The sequence below is a fragment of the Lonchura striata genome, chromosome 3, assembly GCF_046129695.1.
Source record: "Lonchura striata isolate bLonStr1 chromosome 3, bLonStr1.mat, whole genome shotgun sequence".
Classification (NCBI taxonomy): Eukaryota; Metazoa; Chordata; class Aves; order Passeriformes; family Estrildidae; genus Lonchura; species Lonchura striata.
This window is the reverse complement of record NC_134605.1, coordinates 20,214,003-20,234,886: the sequence shown is the minus strand read 5'-3', so window position 1 is coordinate 20,234,886 and position 20,884 is coordinate 20,214,003. Positions and strand designations below refer to the sequence as shown.

The following is a 20,884-nucleotide window of genomic DNA, read 5'->3' as shown; positions in this document are numbered from 1 at the left end:
AACACGACTGGGCACACCAGCCGAGAAAATACACACAAATCCAGAGGGAAAAAAATAGTTAACAACCAGTCAGGAAACCGAAACGAGCCGGCAGCCACAGCACGGCTAATCCGGGCAGGGTTACCAAGGCACACGGCACCACAACAAGGCACCGTCGCCAGACGCCCGCCCTCTCTCCTTCATCACACACGGCCGGAGCGGAGCCCGCCGGGACCCGCCGCTGCCCGCCTGCTGCCGCCGAGCCCGGCGGCTTCCGGGCTGCCCTGGGCCGCGCCGGCCCCTCACGGGAGCCGCTGCCAGCGCGCCCGGGCCCGAGCGCCGCCATTGCCGCTCCACACGGGCGGCCCCGGCCTTTTATTGGACTCGGACCGCCCCACCCCGCGCCGCGCCGCCCGCCCGCCCCGCCCCAACCCGCGCACCGATAGTACGGATACACAGATTGGCCGCGCCGGCTCCGGCCGTTTGTGTCGGGCGAGCCGATTGGCGGAGCACGGCCGCCCAACGGCCGCCCGCTCGCGAGCGCGTCCCTGGCGGTGTCAATGGCTCCTCCTGCCACGGAGCAGCGACGGGCCTGAGCCGGGCAGGACCGCGGGATCGCCGGGGGCCGGGACGGGGGGGGCGCGGCGCCATCGTCCCCCACAGCAGCGCTGAGAGAGCCGGCGGCTCCTCTGCCTTCGAGCGAGCCGGCAGCGGCAGCGGGACCCGCGCCCGGAGATTTCCCCCCCGCCCTTCCCTGCTGCCCGCGCCTGCGAGGCGGCCGCCCCGGGGCTCCCTCCGAGTGCCCCCGTCCCCGCCGAGGCACCGGTTGCCGGAGGATTCCCCCCTCCCCTCCCGCCGCCCACACGAGCCGGCAAATGAACTCGGTCCGAGCCGCCAACAGGAGACCCAGGCGAGTGTCCAGGCCGCGCCCGGTGCAGCAGCAGCAGCAGGAGAGGAACAACGCCGCCGCCGCCGCCGCCGGGGATCGGGGTAAGCCGGGCTCGGGGCCCGCCCTGCGCGGGGACCGGCAGGAAAAGCCCAGGCTGCTTCACCCTTGGCTCCCGCTCAGGCCGCGCTTTGTTTGGCTCGGGCTCTGCCCCGGCTCGGGGGGAGGCGGGGGCTCGGCCCCTTCCCCGGCCGGGGATGGGGGGAGACGATCGCCCGCGGCCCCTCGGGACAGGACGCCCCCCCCGAGCCCCCGCCCCGTCCCCGGGGACCGCGAGCGGGCGAGCCGCCCTGGCCCCCCGGGAACACCGGTGCCTCCCGCGGGGAGCGGCGGGCCGGGCCCCGAGGGCCGCGGGGGGAGAGCGCCCGGGGGGCTGCGGGGCGGGGGGAGGCGACGGTGTCGGGCCGCTTGCGGCGGCACCTTCCCCGAAATGGTGTCCGGGGGCGGCGGCCCCGGGTCTGGCCGAGGCTCCGCGGGGCCGGGCCCGCTGCGCCGCGCCTGCTGCGCAGTTCGGGCTCCGGCCCCGGCGCCGGCGGGGGGGCCGCGGCCCGTCGGCCATTGATCCCCCCGGCCGCACGGCCCCCGCGCCGCGGCGGGGACTCGGGCCGCCCGCGCCCCAGCCCTGCCCGGCCGGGGCCTAGCGTGAAAATGTTGACAATTCGGAGCTAGCGGGGGAAAGCACCATTGTGTGAGGGCATGAGGAAGCGGCGAGGTGGGATTCGCCCCTCATGGAGCCAGGAGAGGGGTGCGGGGGAGCTCCGGGTTGGCGGCCCCTCGGGCCTGTCGCTGTCGCCCCAGTGGTGGCTCTGGGGGTGCCACTGTGTGTGTGCTCCGAATGTGCAGGACTGGTGGTGGCTGGGCTTTTTTTTTTTTTTTTTTTTTTTTTTTTTTTTTTTTTTTTCTCTTTCTAAGGCGAGATGGGGGTGGGATTGGAGGAGACATTTTGCATGTCTTATCTGGTGGATTGGATTTTAATTTTTTATGCGTTACCTGTCACAACTCCGGCGTGATAAAGGAGACTGATCCGTGGTGCGGTCTTAGGTGTACGAATGCCTTTTTTAAATTTAAAAAAAAAAAAAAAAAAAAAAAAAAAGGGCTTCATTGTCAGCTAAATGTCTTTTGTTTGAATATCTATGATATCACATTGAGAACAAGATATTTTAACCACGGAGATGCGTCGCGATAAATATTTTAGTGCATTTTATGCAATCAGAACATTTTAAGTAAATGAAGTAAAGAAAATTGAATCTGAGGAAGTATTTTTAATTCTCCATTCCTCCCCCTCCCTCCCCTTCCTTCCCCCGCCTCCCCCTCGCACACATTGGTCAGAGCAAAGAATGTTACCCAGACCAGATTGCTGTGTATATAACCAGAGGATGTGATGTCTTATGCCCAATTATGGGTCTTGTGTAAACCTTCCAAAATTTTCAGTAATTATATGATTAAAATGACTTCTCTGGTATACTGACATTTAAAAGAAAAACAACAACACGGAAAATAAAGCAAAACAACAACAAAAAAAGAACTTCTTCCTCTCAAAGACGTGCACTAAAGGGTCTTCTTCATCGACGTTCCATTTGGAGAATATAGGGATTTTTTCCAACCCCATGGCTTACTTTGCCTTTTAAACAGATGAAAATACAACTTATAAAAGGCATCCAGAATGATGTGCTTATGGATTAAATGCAGTGATTATTATTCAGTTTTACGTTGGATTGCCGCTGTTCATATGTTACTAATTTGCTAAAGATACAGGCAGAAACTTTCTCTATTAAAATGTGAGGCTGCAGTGTGTTTGTATTACCCTGACATTTCTGGAACTCTAGACTCACCTAATTTTATTTTTTCTTCCACATTGTTCTGTGCTGTTGACCATTCAGTGGTGATGAAATTATAACAAAATCAAATTCCATGGTTTGTGAAAATTACCGTTCCATGTGGATCACTGCTAGCTTTTTCCTTGCAGTTTTGAAGGTCAATTGTGCTAGGTCCCACTTGCCCAAAAATGTATCGACAGCATTAAGGTTTTTTTGTCATTAGTGTTCCATCTGCATTTGGGGTGTCTCTAGTGCTGTTTCCGTTCTATCTCAGGATTTGCAAGGTCTGATCCACTGTATCTGGAAGGTAATTTCAGTTTTACCTGTGACTTTGGTCGTTTTGTGCAGGGCTATTGCAGTAAAGGCTGATGAATAATGCTACTAAATTAAAAGCCAGTGTGCTGGGGTTAGACTGTACCATGCAAATCAGTGTTGACTTTTTTCACCTTTATTCCCAAGCAATGTAGGTCATCCTAAAAAAAGCTGCACAAAAGAATCAGTATAAGTTATTAGGAAATGGTTTCTATTGAACTCAGATTTAAATTTGTTAAAAAAAAAAAAAACCTCCTAATACTGTGAATGCAGCTATGACTGAACAGGAATTATTTTTTGTTACTGTTAATTTCTTTCCTCCTTCATATTACAGCTCTGTACTTAAGGCACAGATATCATGGGACAGAGTTGATAATACAGTTCACGGTTAATCTTTGGAACTTCTTGTTTCATATCATTAGATTTCTTAGTAAAACATGTACTAGGTCTTGAGCTTTATTTATTATTTAATGCTCTGTAAGTAGACAGTGTTTTACAACTGAGTAACAGCTGTTACATGTTCACTACTGGGTAAAAATCAAGTTATGATGCCTATTGTTAATAAATAGATCACTGGGAAAAAATGCTTTTATAAAAATCCTTCCTCAAAGGTTCCTTATAAGAATTTAAAAATCATGCAAAGCTGTGTTTTATACTGAAGTGATTTTCATTTTAAGTATGTAGTAGGAGCAAATCAAATGAATATATAACCATGCTGTCTATAATACAATTGATGAGCAATACCTATGTACCTGTGTTCTGATTAGTGGAGAAGGAGATCATAAATGATTGCAGATAAAAACATTTTCTCCCCCAGACTCACTGTGTTGTACAGTCAAGATAAGATGTCATCGGGATACACTTCCCAAGATGTTTTGCCTTATGCTCTGCTGTTCACACCTCCCTCCATCTAAGTTAGCCACTCTGGCTACACTATGCCACTTCTGTCCTACCTTCTCCCTCCTGATCTCTCCCCAGTCACCAGTGGGGTTACCATTGGTTTATTCAGTGGTTTTGCAATTCTGCATGAATGATATAGAAAAGATGTGTCCTTTTATTTTCTTTATGACAAGGGTCTGCCCAAAAGAAAATCTGGACTTGGCAATGTTTATGATTACATATTCCCATGTTTGCTTATAGTGCTGGTTTTTTCTTCCTTCAGTGTATAGGTTTGGCTAGTTTTGCTAGGAAGAAGTCAAGGTTATACATTTATTTTAAAAGACCAAAAGATATTGTCCAGAATGCAGCTGAAATTGTTGACCTCAGAGCTATCATATGAATATTTTTTTTCTTATTTCTGTTCTTCTCAAAATAATAACTCCACTAGTGCATATGTGCCTCTGTAAAACCAGCACATCACTGGCTGTAGTACTAATGAGGTTCTGAGCTGCCTGTCCATAACTAAGTGCTCTTAGGGTCGGCTCCCGTGTGCTGATAAGCAGCCAGCTGCATCTGCCACGGTGCTGCGCGCTGCTGGGCCGTGGTGGCGGTGTCCATGTGACAAGGCAGGGAGCTGGCTCCGTGCTGCCTGCACCAAACACTAACTGCCTTTTTTTTTCCCGTCAGGTTGATTTTTGACACGAGTGCTGCTACAAGGGAAGGGATAACACTGAACGCTTGTGGGTGTGGTGGGACTGTGGCCGCTCCATTTTAGATTGGGTTAAGCTGGGTTAATACTTTTGGAGCTGAGGCAAATTTAATATATGCGCGCTGTAAACCTACCTTGCAAGTTTGCTTCCTCTCCTCACCCCAATCTATTTTCTAGTGAAAACAAGATACATACACCCATATAGTCTGTGTGTCACTCTGCAGCTTCTGAACTTGTTGGCTCGTTTAAGCCAAAGTTGACAAAGGGGTGTGAAGTTAAGTTTTTTGGCTGGGAAGAGGATGAAGACAATGAGGGAAAGACATTTATAACTCACCCTCTCTACCTATGCCAAGAAGCAGCAACCAGCTGGCCTGTCAGCACACAAGGTAATTGAATTAGTCATTTGTCTGTATAGGGGACACAAGGACTTGACGGGCTGGGAAAAAGAGTGGGTTAGGCTGTGTAAAGCAAACACGTAGAAACTAAACTCCACTAAGAGTTCTTGCTCACGACATCTGAATTTTGTAATGTTGAGATAAATATCTTAGGAAAGGTAATGAGTCTTTATTTGGCTGTTTCAAGTGTATGTGTGTAAGCACGTGCATGATTATATATGATTTTTTTTAGTATGTGCACCAAAAGGCTTATTTGGTGAGTGAAGGGCAATAACAGTAACTGAATTAAATTATTCTTATTCTGAAGCAAATGCACAGACTTGCATCAAAGCAACTAAATGGGTTTCAGTTTTTGTAGGGTCATCCCTTGGGGCAAGAAGTCAAATTGGGCATCAGTTGCTCCACATGGAAAGAAATCTAGTTAAGGTTTTTCTCTTTTTTCTTGAAAATGAGTCATGGGCTAGGAAAAGATATATTCACATATGGAAATATAATTGTTTCTGCAATGAAAAGTTTCCAAAGTCTACCTTACAGATAAAAGTTTAGAGTCTATAAACTTGGTTCTTCAAGTACAATTTCTGTTTCCCAAAGCCTCATTCTGCATTAGGAATACAAAGGAGTGTACCTTTGTTGTCCTTCATATAGGACAAGTGCCTAAACCTATGCTAAACCTTTGTATTTCATTTCGAGAGATCAAAATCAAGTGTGTTTGTTCTTGGCATACACAGTAGCGTTCATTGCCTATAGTCTTGATATATTTTAATCAATCATAAAGGCTATTAACATTAGTTATAGTTTCCCAGAAATATCAAATCTTTTTTTACTTTCTGTGTTAAAAAAACTTGGAGCTCAGTGGTTTAAGACATAATGAAGCCTCCTCCATAGGTCTATTTTATATCTTTGGGCTTTGGGGGAAGGTTATGCTCTGTGCCCCCCTCCTTGCTCTGGTGCTTCCTGGGACAATCACAGCTACAGAGTAGACCAAAGCTGTGCAGTGTATGTCAAGCTTTTACTGCAGGTGTGCAGGCATGAAGCATCTCATTTGTTGAGCATAAATAAACATTCTGTGCACTGAATATGAGGATATGAGGCTTTGATGTATATGCATAGAATTGGAGCAGTAGGAAGGCTCTGTCAGGCCAGCAGCTGCCTGGGAAGGTCAGGCTGGCAGCCTGCTTTCATGGGCAGCTCCCTCTGCAGCATGGTGAGCCAGTGTGCCTCGCGAGTGCTGAATGTGCAGCACCTGTGCAGAGCCACTGCTGTGCCGTGTGTTTGCTCAGCACACTGAGCTCACAAACACAGAGAAGTGGCATCCCAGGGGCTGTCACTGCAGCCAGGACATCTCCTTGGGCCCACACACTCCTGTGGGTCACTGGGCTGATTGGAAGGAGGATGCACCAGGTGCATTGTTAACGTGCATCACCTGTGGCAACACTTAAACTTCCTCTTGCAGGTTGTGCTGTTTGATCTGCTAGGAAGAGGAGGTAGTGTGCTTCTGTAAGGTTTCTAGGTTGCATTGGTTAGTGATTAAACATACTTAGTCTTGCATATTACAACAGATGCAAGAGGAAAATTAACCCAGAGCTGCACGACATATGGATAAAAAAAAAAGCAGAGGTGAACTGACTGAACTAACAGGAATTGAGAAAATGGAAGGTTTGTTCAGTTGAATTTGTCATTACCTAATCTTTTCATGATTTCAGATTATTAGGTATTTCTTTTTGTTTCTTACTTGTGCAATGTTTCTGCATTAAGCACTTGGATTGGAAGGGGAGCAAAACTTGGTGATTCTTGCTCATGATACTAAGCTGTAGTATCTGAACATAATCTAGTCTTTTGGTCTGTCTATTTCAGTTATTATGAGGTGGGGGCCAAGGAGCGAGGAGGGAAAGAAACCAAATTAAAACATGCAGTGAAATTACGGAGCATCAAAATTCTACTTTTATAGTATATTATTGCTTTTAAATTTTTGTAGAAAAGTAAGTTCTAGATGTAGGTTCCTGAGTAAAGAAGATGCTCTAGAGGCATCTTCTATTTTGTTCTTTGTACTTTCTGTTAGAAAGTTTAATGAATTTTTCTTGAGGTGATTAAAATCTATGAATATGGAATCCTTCACAAAAGATAGCTTGAATAGTAGTTATTGTGGTTCCTCTCAATAACAGTTTTCCTGATTCTACTGCTGCCTGTTCTTAAAATTATTAATTTGTGGGTGGAAGCTAGGATAAACAGGCAATGAACACTTATAAAACCTGGAGTTCTTTCAGTAGGCTTTTGGGGATTATTTTTTGTGCTGTCCTCCGAGAGACTTCCTTTACTTGCATTTTTCCAAGAGAGCTACGTAATTGTAAGGCCTGTTTGCTAGAGAAGGAGGTTGTCCTGGTTCTCCTGCTTCTAACTTCATGCTCAGCCTTTGCCTTGCTTTGACACCCTTAGCTCCCTGAACCATATCAGCACAGAAACCAAGCCTCCAAAACACGGAGTTGTTACCTGCTAATTTAGCTGTTGGAGCTATCTAACTGCAGGGTAGGGTGGATGCGTAAGAGAAGTGGCCATCAGGGGGACTGGCCCTTGCCCTCGCAGGTCACCCTTAGATCAGCTTGGCTGTCTTGTGGGATTGGAGCCTTCCCCAGTGCCTGGTGCCAGTCCTGTGTATTTGAGAGGAGCTGTTGCAATGCTGCTGGGGCACTGTGCTCTGCTCCTTGCTGTGGGACATACAATGAAACCTACTGTTCGTTGTAACAGAAACCTGCAGTTTCCATTCCGTTGCCAGGTTTGTCAGGTCCCTCTGATGTCTTATATGTGAGAGTTCAGGCACTGCTTTGTTCTGGGAGCTCAAACTGCTGCATAGCTGAGCTCTGCCTGGAAACCTTGTCACTCAGGCTCTTAGGTTTGTTTCTGTTGAGCAGCTCTACCTTGATTCTATGTAGGTTATTCCACAGAATCCTGTATAGATATGCTTCCCATACATACCGGATATCACTGGTATTCCAGTATCAAAATAATAGTAGTGTTTATCTTCTTGCACAACCAGTTCTGTGTTCCAAAAAACTGATTCAGCTGTACCATGTGAGTGCTAGTCTAGTGCTGGTAGAGCCTGTAGAGCTTTTCCTCACTTTTTATGTGCTGATGGCTGCATTGAGCTTGGTCAGTACACACAGCATTGAGGGACGAGCACTCCTGAGAGTTGATAGAGATTGGGAAACAAAAGCTTGGGTTTTGTCATACTTTGAATTGCGAGTACATGGCAACAAGGCCTAATCAACAACTATACTTGGAATTCCTGTACTTATTTTAAATAACCACTGTCCGCGCCAGCAGAAGAGCTGAATTTGCAGTCTCATGGTCATCATACTGTGTGTATGCTTTTATACTGAAGAGCTGGTTAGCATTAATAGGTCATGTTACAGTAACTATTTCCTTTTGGTAATCCCAATTTGTAGTATTTGGAAACAGCCTGTTTACTTTAAGGGCTCTCACTTGTGGGTTCTCTTCTGTTACTTGTTTTCAGCTTACACATCCAGAAGTAAAGGTTCCAGGGTTTAGTGTCTTGCTTTCTGAATATGGGTGAGTTGTAGCAGGTCTAAATTTCAAGCTATCTTTGTCTTTGGACAGGTTATTGTAGGATGACAGGTTACCGTATGTCAGCTGATCTGTGGTGTCTGATTCACAGTAATTGTTCATGTGTATGCTCTTAGCCCGTGGCAAATGGAAGGTAATTTGAGTTAGCTTGACCCTCTTTCATTATGCTCTTGCAAGGCACTCCCTTCTCTATGTGGATTGTTAAACGTACTGAAGAGCCTTGGCTAAAACAATAATGCAGTTTCTGTCTCTCAGCTAGTTTGGCTGTATCTGTACAACAGCAGGATGAGGACTTCACCAGCTTCCTGTATTGTTGCGGTTTTGAGACCATACCTTTCTGAAGAAATAAATCCTACAAAGATGCTATCCTAAAAATTGCCAGGTGTGTTTTTCTTCAGCAGAACGTACAAAGCTTTATTAGTACACTTACAAACGTATAAAGCAAGTTTATTTCACAGTATCTTGGTATACTTATTTCTTGTTTTTGAAGAAGCGTGTGATTTCTCTCAGATGATGCTTGGTAATTGAAATAATTCTAACACTGCAGTAACAATTTTTGATGTTCTCATTCAAAGGCTATTGAAATCCTGGCTAACTAAAACATTCCCATTTGCTACAAATGGCACTTGAATTTGATCTGAAATGACATGAAAGGTAAAACAATTGATTTTCTTTTTAGTGCCTAGTTCTTATTTGAAATTTTATTTTGCAACAGCAAATCCAGTTCAGTCTGGTTAATCAATAATTGTTAAAATCCTAAAACACTACTTAAATGCTTATGGGAAAACATTTTTCAGTAGTGTGATATAGCGGTCCTGTATTGCTGCCTTACTGAATTCTTAAGGCTCACAAAGAGAAACTAAGAATTGTCTCTTGATTCTATTCCATTTCCTCTTTAATACAGATTAATCTCCTTACTTAATTACTGCATTACTGATCCTGTGTGTTTATAAAGTATCCTTCCTATTTTTTCGTTCTTATTTGGTCAATAAGTGTTTTTTCTAGGAGATAATTGGGTAAAATTTACAGTTCCCAAGCTTCTTGTACTTGGAGAAGTCAGAGGAAATGTGTAAATTTCTTCTTTAATTGGAATTTGAGACATAGGTCTTGGTGCAGACTTGTAGTCCTGTGAGAAATAAGTAGTTGGGAAGTTTATCAACATACCTTTAAAAAGTTACATTTGTCAACGTACATTTAGAAAGAACATTATGCTACAGAAGCATGGAAAAACTTCAGATTTTAATCATGGTTTCTAAGAGCTGAGGACAAAATGGAATGTTCTTTTGTCTAAATAAGCCTTTTCTGACAATTGGGAAAGTAGGAGGCCAGAAAGGTGACCCAAATGCTGTTGGGTCATCAATGTAAATTGTGTGTAGTGGCTGCTCAAATTAATGTTTACTATTTGCTTCAGTTGTTGCTGTCTTGACAGAAGAACTACAACTCTTAGATGGTTGTTACATTAATCATTGTCAAGGTGTGATGCCTCACCTTTCTCTGAAGGTGGTAAAATTTGTGACGGTGTTCTTGGACATTCATCCACAGTCTTTGAAGAGTAGTTATTCAAAATAAGCCAGAGTTTATTCTGAAGGTTTGTGTTCTCTGGACCTGTGTTGGCTTCAACTGTCTAAGATGAGACTGTGGGTAGGGACAAGAGATAGCTGAGCTCCATCTGTTACAACCTTGGAAGAATGAAGGTCCAGGGCAATTGCCATGTATGAAAGTGTGTGGTCGTTTTTCCATCACAGAAGAATCACTTTTCATGGAATCACGCACAGGTTTGGGTTGGAAGAGACCTTAAAAATAATCTAATTTCAACCCTCTTGTACTGAGATCCATTTGGAGCTTCCTCTAGTTCCATTTTTAAGTCTCAGCAAAGCTCTACAATAATTGAGCCTCTAAGGTACATGCCTTGGACTGCTGTTGAGAGAACCTCCTTCAACACAAGTTGTTTGGCCAGCTAAGCATCAGTGGGAGGAGAGAGGATTAGTGCTTTGGGCTACTGTTGCTGTCAGGATGACTAGAAGAATGGGTGTGAATGTGATAAAGGGTCATACCTGAGCAATTTCAAGTGGCCTTTGATAACAAGTTTAGAACCTTTAATATCTTGCCAAATAGCTTCTCATTGATCAGCAGCTTGTGATCAACACAAGCTGATACACTTGACAGTTATCAGTAAGGTTCTTAGTCATTGTCAAATTTTGCCTTAATTTGAAAGGTTAAAGTAACTGAAAAAGGCATATCCCAGTGGGTTCAGTGGGTGTCTGTCTAGTGAAGCTCTGTTCTGAAGATCAGTTCATCACAGTACTTGTCAATATGATGTTGGATCTCCCATTTTGTCTAAATTATGCTTGAACATCTGAGCTTGTTAACATTAAAAATCTAAACAGGAAATAATGTTTACTAACAGCCTCATCTCCTCTAAAACTGTTTTTTTAAATGCCAGAAAAGAAGAGGAGGTGAAATTATTCTGATTTTTCAGTTACAGACAACCTAACTTTAATACATAAGTTTAAAGGAAAATGCATTGGTCATACTAACGTTGAAATCTGTACATTTGTAAAAATGTGGGAAAAGAGAAAAGAAAATTGGTTTCAAACAAATTTTTATTTTAAAATTTCAGTCCCAATGGTATGTGGTGTTCCAGTTCAAGACCAGTTTTCATTAATTAATTTCAAAAATTCATTAATTTTTCAGCCTATATTTTTCTGGATAACTTTTTTTAGAAACTGAAGCCTTGAGTTTTCTCTCTGCTGTGGGTTGCTCATATGCTGTTTAATACAATGGAAGATAAAAGTAGGTAGTGTGTGGAAAAAGCATGATTTTTAACTCCTCTCTTTCCTTATACCTGCCAAACAAACCTGTTATCCATTGGTGCTGAGAGTGGATTCATTGCCATGTTCTTGGGTAAATCCCAGCAGACTGAGTGCACAGTTTTTCATTAATTTCAGTTGACTCAATGACCAGTATCACAAAGAGTGCAACAAGCTGCCAGTGTATTTTTGTGTGTGTGTGTAAGATCTAGAAATGTTGCACAATTGTGTGGAATTAAGAATGTTACCTTAATCATGGCGAGTTGGGCACAGTGATTTTTCAGACTAAATATGCTTTAGCTGTTAGCCCAGTGTTTTTCCCTTATCAGTAACATTGGCCCTAAGCATTCCTCTGGGCTACCACTGTTAGCAAACAGGTGGTCTGGTGAAGTGGTTCTGTAATGGCTGTGAAAGGCAGAAATTTTCAACTCTTTGTTACTTGCATGGTAGAAATAATTACCACTTTCATAATGAGCAGGCTTTAAATAGTAAAACAATTTCTTATCTTTATGATGTTTTGCTGCAGATGTAGTCAGTAAAATTATATATATACTGAGTATTAAGCATTAACTAAAATTCATTTCATGTAACATGCGTAGGGTCCTGTTGGCAGAAAGATTGTTTTGCAATAATATAAATTCTGTGTGCATTATGGTGGCTGGGGTAACCGCTTGAGCCTGGTTAAGATTTCCTTAAGATTTCTGGGATGTATTTTGTCTTTTCTCCAAATTCAGAAGTGCTACAGAAATGGCCAAATACATTGCTGAAAATTAATTTTGTCTAGCTTTTGAAATCCGTGTGTGGTTTGAGAAAGGGCAAAGGCATCAGAAGAACAGCGTTTAAGAATGTGGTGTCCTGCTTGTGTTGAGTATTTTTCTCAGTTAAAAAAAATTAGCCTGCTCTTTTTTTTTATTAAAACAGATAAATTATATATTTCCTCCCAAGTCTTACCTCTTCCTCCTCCCTGTCAGGTATTTTTCACTGTGTATATAGAGACAATTCTTAAGCATCCAATTCTGAAAACCTAGCTGGCAAAAATCTCCCCATCTAGATAAAATTTCTCTTAGAGACAATCCCTAAGACTTAAGTAGTAGACTTAATTACCTTAAGAGTTTAAATTAAATAAGAAATAAGAAGTTTCTTTTAAGAGTAGCTTTGTATACATGTGTGCAGATTTAATTTTTAAAGTGAGAGGACTAATTCAGTGGTTCTTTGTTTCCTCTTTTAGTATTTCTAGTAACAGCACTGCAGTGGGTGGAGTAAGACTAATGAGCAGTTTCTAGTCCAGAAGGTTCCTGACTTTCTGATCTTTTCACAGAAATCCTTATTCTTGTATAAGCCCAGAGTTTACTTGGGAAAGAGCTGTTCAAGCATTCAGTGATGTAAGAAGAATACTAATCAGTGCACTCTACTCCTTCCCTTCTGCCTGAAGGTCTTGTGTTGGAGTTGGAGTAAACGTGGGGAAATATCTGTTATTCTGTCACTAGCGATTGCCTGGAGTAATTTCAGCTACTGGTAAAGGATCTCCTTTGTTTCACTAATTTGGATATTTGCATTGCAGAACTCAGGTGTCTTGCAGGCCTTCAGTCATGTCTGTAAGTCTCATTGCACACCTGGGATGTTCTGATGTACCATTGTTCTGACATCAGCAGTGGAAAACGAAAGCATGAGGAAATGGCATAACTTGCCCAAAGTCACTAGGGAAGTCTGTAGGCACAGTTTCACTGATATTTTCAGCAGTGTGCTTGCAAATGGCTACTAAAAGGGATTTTCTCAATGCTTTGCTTCTTCCTTTATTTTAATGACTGTGTACCTGTACAGTCACTCCCACTGTGTGTGGGAGCTGGTGGAAAAAGTTCCACGCCCTCCTTTCTGTCAGTATTGCACACTTAAATTGTTGCATCTTTTATGATGGAACCACATCTGTGGCAAAGCACAGAATTTAACATGATGTCCTTGGGTTCCTGTGGTTGGTACTCCAGTTGTGAACCACATGGTGTCTCTCAGTATATGTTTTCCCAGTACCTGTTTTCTTTCTGGACTTAAGTTAGTGCTCAGCTTGTGCCAGGCTAAAATCTGGATGGGTGTACTGGGAGTTGTTGCTCTCAGTTGCCCTTTGTCCTGTGCACCCAGCTGATCCTTGTTCAAGGCAGGGATCACTGAATGGCTTAGAATATGGCTCTGGTGGTGCTTTAATCTTTCAGGGCAGCATATGAAGGTAAAGGAGAATTGCAGTTGGTTGGCTTAATTATGCTGGATTGAAAACTGGAGCTGCTCTTGCAGTGCCACATGAGCTGTATGGCCATCTGGCATTGGGGCAGCAACTTCCATTCTAAGGGGCAGCTGGCAGGGTTGAGGCTTGCTTTGCCTGGCAGACTTCTTTTTTTCTTTATTTGCTAGTGTGTGTCAGTCAAAGCCCTTATTTGTGGGTAAGGCAGAGATGAAGGCTTGTTTTAACTGTTTGTGCAATTAACTTCAAAAAAATCCCAAGAGAAACAGTGGGCATGTCTGTGAGAATAAATAATGTTCTTATAACTTGCATTCTGTGCCCTTATACACTCTTTTTTTTGTGCTTTTGCGATACAACATTGTGACAGTTGTGAAGCCCTAGGTGTGCCTGCGGGTGCACTGAACCATACGTACGGCACAAGAAAATTACACATTCCTACTGAAATGCAGTGTGACATTGTGAAAGCACAAATACCAAAGGAAGTGCATTGAGAGATGACCTACAGCTCATGTGGAAGACTTAAACTCTGAGATTTTGCTCTGGTTCTTCAGAAACTTTATCACAGGCTTCTGAGTAGGGATATGGGAACTCCTAACGGTATTGATCATATTGGCATGTTGCTGTGAACAGAAAGAGAAAAAAACATTAGTAGCATTTTATCTGAGGAAGACTGTGAGTTTATAAGAGGTAATTGTTGGGGAAAATAAGTAGTTGGAGAAAACGCTGCAGTTGTCATTCAAACAGTGTATGGCTTTTAATTTGAAAAGCTTTGAATATTTTTATCAGAAGGGGAAGTACTGCTCCCTCTCTTTTTGTTTGGTGGCTGGCTCTTGTTTTTTCAAGACTAGGCATGAGTTAATAGCTTAGTGGTTCTGCAAACTCTTAGCAAGTCCAGCATTTACACTGGCTCTGCCTGCTATAACTTGGTCATGCCATACAGCCCTCTGATGTGCTAGGGGGAGAGGCTAGGAAGCAGCATAATTGAAAAAATGGATTCCTAATACTCAGTGGTAATCTGGACTGCTACAGCTGATGTTCTGCCCTTGGCATAAGGGTGCTTTATGTACTTCTGTCCACTTCTCCGTCCATTGGACCAGAGATTTTCAAGGGGAACATGTGCAACGTGCATTTATTGACTTCGCTCTGGTATGAATCCATATTTTGGTCTCACAATCTGTCACAGTGTTGATTGTGCCTTTCATAATCATGTCTAGGAGTAAGTAGTAGGGCTTCCAGCCTGTTAAGGTTGAAGTCTTATGAATGTGCAATACAATGTGGCTGAGACATCCCCTCGTTGCTACATGTAACTCAGAGAACAGTCTGGAATTTAAATTCTCCTTATATCTGTTCTACTAAATTATGTTGTTTGCTAGAGGAAAGCAGTTTTCGGGGTTTTTTTTTTTTTGCTTGTAGATGTGGTGGAAACATGTGATGTTAATAATTACTTCAGATTTGCAGGAAATTTAGTTCTCTGTACTTTTCAAAGTTGATTTAAAAAATAAAGTTGTAATGACTTGGAATAAAATGTTACAACTGTCCAGAAAGGGCACTGACAAAGTATTGTACTCATTTGTACTGGCAAAATGAAGTTCAGTGGCACTTTCAAAATTACTTCCAGTGTAATTATTTCTGATCAAGAACTTGACTGATACTGTCTGTATTTTGAGATGTTCAAGTCCATGATTAGTTGCCTTGCTTATGATCTTTACTTGGGCACCATGCTCCCCAGTAGGTACACATCAGAGACAATTTTATATAGGGACTTCCTGTCTGAGCCTGTCCCATTGCAGGGGAGTATTAGTATTTATTAGTGGGTTTTTTTAGTGTTTTTGTGTTTTAATACATATGTGCCTCCAGTCTCCAGTGTCATTTGTGATCAAATGGGGAAGAATGTGGTGGTGGGTGGGACTTTGTCCCTTCTCTATATCTCAAGTCCATTATTTGTTGGGCAACCAGAAGTCTTCTGTGTTTGCAGGGAGCAACTTGACAGTAAGGTTTGGCTTTATAAAAAATGAAAATTAATTTTGAACTGATCTGTACTGAAAATAACTGCACCTCTGTCCACTAAAGGCACCAACCAGATCTTTTTGCCACTTGTCATTGACAGTTTTATTGCTGTGTTTGTTCTAGAAGTTTTCACTTTGTAAGATTTTGTTCCCAACACTGTCATAGCTGAAGGTTTTCAGTACTTCAGCCACAATTGGTTACTTTTCATTAAGGGAAAACTTCTCTCCTTTTCCATTTGTTTCCTAAGGAACATAAAATATTTTAATAAGGGTTTTCTTTTGTCTTAAAATCTAAGCTTAAATAGCCAAACTGGATTTTGATTTTGAGATGCACATGACTTCTTTTATTTTTCTTCTTAAGATTAAAGACTCTGATTTTCAAGTGTGAAATGTTATTAACAAATTTTTCAGAACTTGTTATTTCATAGCTCTTCACTGTGTTCCTAGGAATGATGACATTTTCTGACGAATAGATGGTACTATGTATAGCATGGATGGTTCTTGCCCTTGGAATACAGAAGACTTTCACCTAAGTGCTGCTCTTAAAGTCTTGTTAGCATAATACTGATTTTGTGTCCTTAATTATATGCATTTAGCAGTTTACTGCCTGGCAACAAATCTAGTCTGAGCTCTAAAGTGACTTTTACTCTCTCAGTCTAGGTTACTATAAATACTTAATATTTTTTTCATTCTCACAACTGTATTTGACTAGTGCACTTGATCAGAAAGTATCTAAGTTGTAATTTCTATACTCTGTATTTCTACCAGGGTTCAATCTGGTCCTGCATGATCTAGTTCTCTGTATGTTTAATTAAAAGGAACAGGTGTATGTTGCTTATAGGAGCCACCAGCCTCTTGCTGGAGGCATGGAGTTGCTTGTGGACTTTTCCTTCTGGAGAGTGCCTGTGCTTTTTGAGGAATATGGATTGCTAGATTGCCCATTTCAGTTAAGGTAAAAGTTCTCGGAAGCAGCACTCGTTCCTACCAAAATACTACTTTGTGAAGTTGTGAACAAAACCTCAGTAATCAACTAAACCTCAGAAAGTGAACCCAAACCACCATATTTACAGCATCTAGATGTAGGATGGATTTTGGTGTATGTGGAGGAAAATAAGTAAAGGTTGCTGTAGGTAACTTCTTGATTAAATTCAGAATGGTGGGACATAATGCAGTATTTTAAATAATTATGCTTAAAATATGTATTCTGTGTAAAACAATCATAAAATTGCACGTGAACAAATTACTTCAATAAATAAACTTACAGAAAAAAATGCTAGTGTATCCATTCAACCTAGAGAATATGAACAGTTTGTTTTTTAAATTAGCCATAGTTTGAGAATAAACATGTCAAAAATTCAATCTGACAGTTGCTTAGAATACATCTTAAGACAATTTTTTAGCTATGCTGAGCCTGAATATAGCGAAGATGACTAATACTCCATGGGCTCAACCAAAATACAAGGGGAACATGGTAAAGTGCAATGCACTTATAATCTATCTTTGATACATGTTATAACGTGGAGAATATCCAAGTTTTGCCTCTAGAACAGAGATGTAAGAATGCTGTAATTGATGCAGTATAATTAATAGTTGACAAGTATTGTATGTTTTAGTTCAGTGAGGGAAAATACCCATTTATTTAGTAGGCTGGATTTAACTGTGTTCATGACCCTTGTGGCATACTTGAAGTTGAGTGCACAAAATACATTTCACTTGCTAGAAATGTTTTGAATGCTTGCAATTTAACAACTCATGCAGGATTCTTTTGAGTCTCTAGTGATACTGAATCTGCTTGTGTCTGTGCTGGCACTTCAAACCTCACAGACTACATAAATGTAGTTGTGTAATGGGGGGCTTTTTTGTGCTTGCAAATGGACAGTGTCTTTCCCATTCTACTTGTGTAGGATTTGAAATTCAACTGTGATTTGTTGTTCTGAGTTTGCATCTATGGTCTTGCTATCCTATGGTAAGCATTGGTGTGTGGAGAAGGTGGATGTGGAGTGACTGTGTAAAGACAGGATCATCAGTCTGTAGCTGCTTTGCTTGTAGGGTTTTCTTCTAGGAACACTTGGACACTTCAGAGGCTCCTTTCAAGGTAAAGATGCCAGATAGTCAATAAAAAACCTCTTGTGTTTAGAAGTGATGTTTAGTACTAGATTGGTGCTGAATTGTTGGCATTGACCTGTGTTCCCTGAAGCACTGCAGTTCTCCAGTATTAAATTATACAAGAAATGTGAAAAGGCAGAGCAGAATGAAGTGGTTATGACTCTTATTCTTCTAAGTATTTAAGGTTGGTTTTTACTTTGTTTTTAATTAGCTAGTATATGTGTGCACACATGTGTAGCTCTTGCTGTGTGACAAGAGTTTTGAACTTTCCTCAACCAAAGACAGGGCCTCCTGTGAGTCCTTTGAGAGTCTGAGATATAAAGTAGAGTATATTTTTCTGGAAATATTTTCCTACATGTGGCAAATTAGAGGCATCTGTTAAGGGAAGCTAATCTCTACGGTGATGTCTCAGCTTTGTTTACTTGTTGATTTTTGGTTATAACTGGACATTCCAACTGCCATAATATTTTCCCAGAATATCACTTTAGATAGTGCAGTGGATCCATCTGCTACAAGTGTCTATTGTCCATCATATGGAAGTAGAAATTCATTCCATCATAGTTCAGTCACTGGCCTGTTTCTCATCTTGTGCCAGTATCAGAAATGCACAAGAACTGGCATGAAATAATTCACTGACTGTTAAGTACTACACTTCAAAAGTAGCAGCCTGATTTGATGTCAAGCTTCATAGTTTTTCAGCCATGGTTTGACTGATGCACCAAAATTTCTTTGTGTTCCGTACTTGTTAGTCATCAGTGGTGGCATATGCTCTGACATCTAAAGAAAAGAATATTGTCAAGCAGCTCCTTGTGACAGTGACAGGGTTCTTCAAGGTGTATTTGTCTGTTGCCTGCCTTCTAGCTATGCTGGCTGCAAGCATTTGGATTCATGGGGTTTGGATAATGTCCACTTCTCCAGCCCTTACCTGGGAGTACAGAAACCATGGGCCATGTGTTTTCTTCCCAGTTTAACTGCTGCCCAAAGCCCTTTTGGGAGTAGTGTTTCAGAAACACAGGAGTGACATGGAGATGGTTTTGGTACCTTTGGGTTGGAAGGAGGAGGTAGCTCCTCTAGGAAAATTGCAGTTGCCCAGTAACAAGTGTGACTGTATACTTGTCCAGTTCAGTAAAGAAAAATATGGGATAAGGGTGGTTAATGAAATTAAGGGCCTTTGGTACAGATTTGATATCCTCCTAAGTGCTAACACAAGGTAAAGTAATTCCGATCAAACATTGGAAAGTGGTTCACTAGGTTCTCCTTTATTTTCACCAGTAATTTTTAGTAGTATTTAAATGAGTTCATAGAAAATACTTTTTCTACCCTTGCTTTACAGTAGTGATGTCTGAAAGCGTCAGCAGGTGAAAGAATATAAGCAGCAATGTCTTTTAAATCCTCCCCACCTACTTTTGAAAGATGTTAATCCTTTAGTTTATGAATTGGGTGGATCTTGCAAGATAGCAGCAGCCAGATCTGGTTTGGCCCCAGCAGTTTCAAGCAAGTTTCAAGTGTAAAGTTCTTAAACAATGTGCCATCATCTCATCCCAGATTATCAATTAGAAGGAATGGCTGTAAGCAAGCCAGCAGGGAAAGAGATGTGAACATTGTTCATGTAACCCGAAAGCGCTGCATGGTCAACACACCAGTCTAAGCCTATGTGAAAACAAGCTCACTGTGCCTCAATGTTGTCTTACTGTCTCCTGTTCTAGCTTTGCTTGCAGCTGTGCCCATGAGCTCTTCAGGGTAGGTTTGGGTTTTTTCCCCTCTGCTGGAAGTGTTTGAAGTGACTGCCTTGGCTGTGTCTCCAGATGCTCCTGTACATTAATAACAGTGGAACAATTGAGTAGTTTGCAGGTGTGTCAGATTAGTAAATTCACAACAGGTGAAACTGTGACAGGATGACTTGATGAAGGAAGCTGAAACTGAGGTGATGATTACAAAGACTGACAGAAAATAGGGCCTGGAAAATAAATTCAATTTGCTGATGTTATATAACCATCTTAGTGCAGCCTGTAGATTCATTAGTTTGGGAACATACTTTGTAAGGGAGAGTGATTGTGTGTGGCTTTGCTTTTAGCAAATTGACTGCAATTTAGAGTGAAGGTGTAGGAGGTAGAATGTATTAATATTCTGACTTTCTAGCTGCTGTGATCTTGTCTAGCAGGTGAGTTTTTCATCATGTTCAACCAGCATGTGTTCCAGCATACTTCAATTTACAGCTGCAAAGGTCCTTGAAACCATGGATTGGCACAGTAGCACTGCTTGATGTTTTTTTTTTTTTTTTTAATTTTATTTTTGTAACTGCTGAGCACTTAATAATATGGAGAAAGAATGGTTTATCTCTTTCTGTACCAGCAGCATTCATAGGATTATCAAAGATGGTGTACAGTAATAGTGTAAGTATTACCTCATTCCAGGTGAAAGACATGGGGGTGGGGGGGGATAGATACTATTTTGAAGATCACCCTTAAGTAGATGGTGCTTGGATGTTATTCCTCCTGGTGTGAGCAGAAATGACTGAAGAGGATGAGATGGGGAGAGGAGGAGTGGGAAGAGAGCGTAGCTTGTTGCAGATACCCCAGAGTCTTCTCTGAGCCTCGGGAGAGCTCACCACCAGGCACAACCCTGGGGCTCCTGCCTGGCAGGACTATGGCCTCTGCTCAGCTCACTGTGTCTGGGAGGCTTCACTTCTGAACAGAGGTGGGGGGGTTACCCCTGCTCTGCTACCACCCTAGCAGGGCAGACTTTGAAATCTTAATGCTGTTAAACAAAGGTCTGATGGATGTCTTGGAGTTTGTCTTCCCTTCTTTCTCAGCTCTAGCAGTAAGGGATTAATCTGCTCCTGTAGCTCTGTAATCAAAGCTTTTATTTTAGTTATAACCACGTTTGAGCAGTGTAAACAAGATCACACAGTCAGGCAGCGGCTTGTTTCCTTCATTGCTGGTCTTCCAGGTAAACACTAATACCTCATTACCTTTTGCTCTTTAATGTGGAAAGGTGAGAAGCAGCTTGAGTCCTCCTCTAAGATTTCTGCATGTTGGCTTTGAGACTGACCTATTTGGATTTTTTTTCTGTAGATTGAATTATAAGAAATTAAAAAGGAAGGATGTTTCTACTCA

General features: G+C 42.2%; 1 protein-coding gene across 4 annotated transcripts in view; it reads left to right on the top strand.

Moving 5' to 3' along the window:
- The first annotated feature begins 545 nt into the window (after window positions 1–545).
- FBXO11 (F-box protein 11) overlaps window positions 546–20,884 on the top strand; it is a 69,401-nt gene continuing 49,062 nt past the window's right edge. For 2 of the 4 annotated variants that reach the window (XM_021540180.1, XM_021540179.1), the window contains exon 1: window positions 546–969. In XM_021540180.1, the coding sequence (XP_021395855.1) occupies window positions 855–969 (115 nt within the window). In that variant the 5' untranslated portion in view covers window positions 546–854. Of the gene's footprint in view, window positions 970–1,544; window positions 1,638–20,884 lie in introns of those variants that run through there. The other 2 variants (XM_077781930.1, XM_021540182.3) reach the window with 2 other exon arrangements.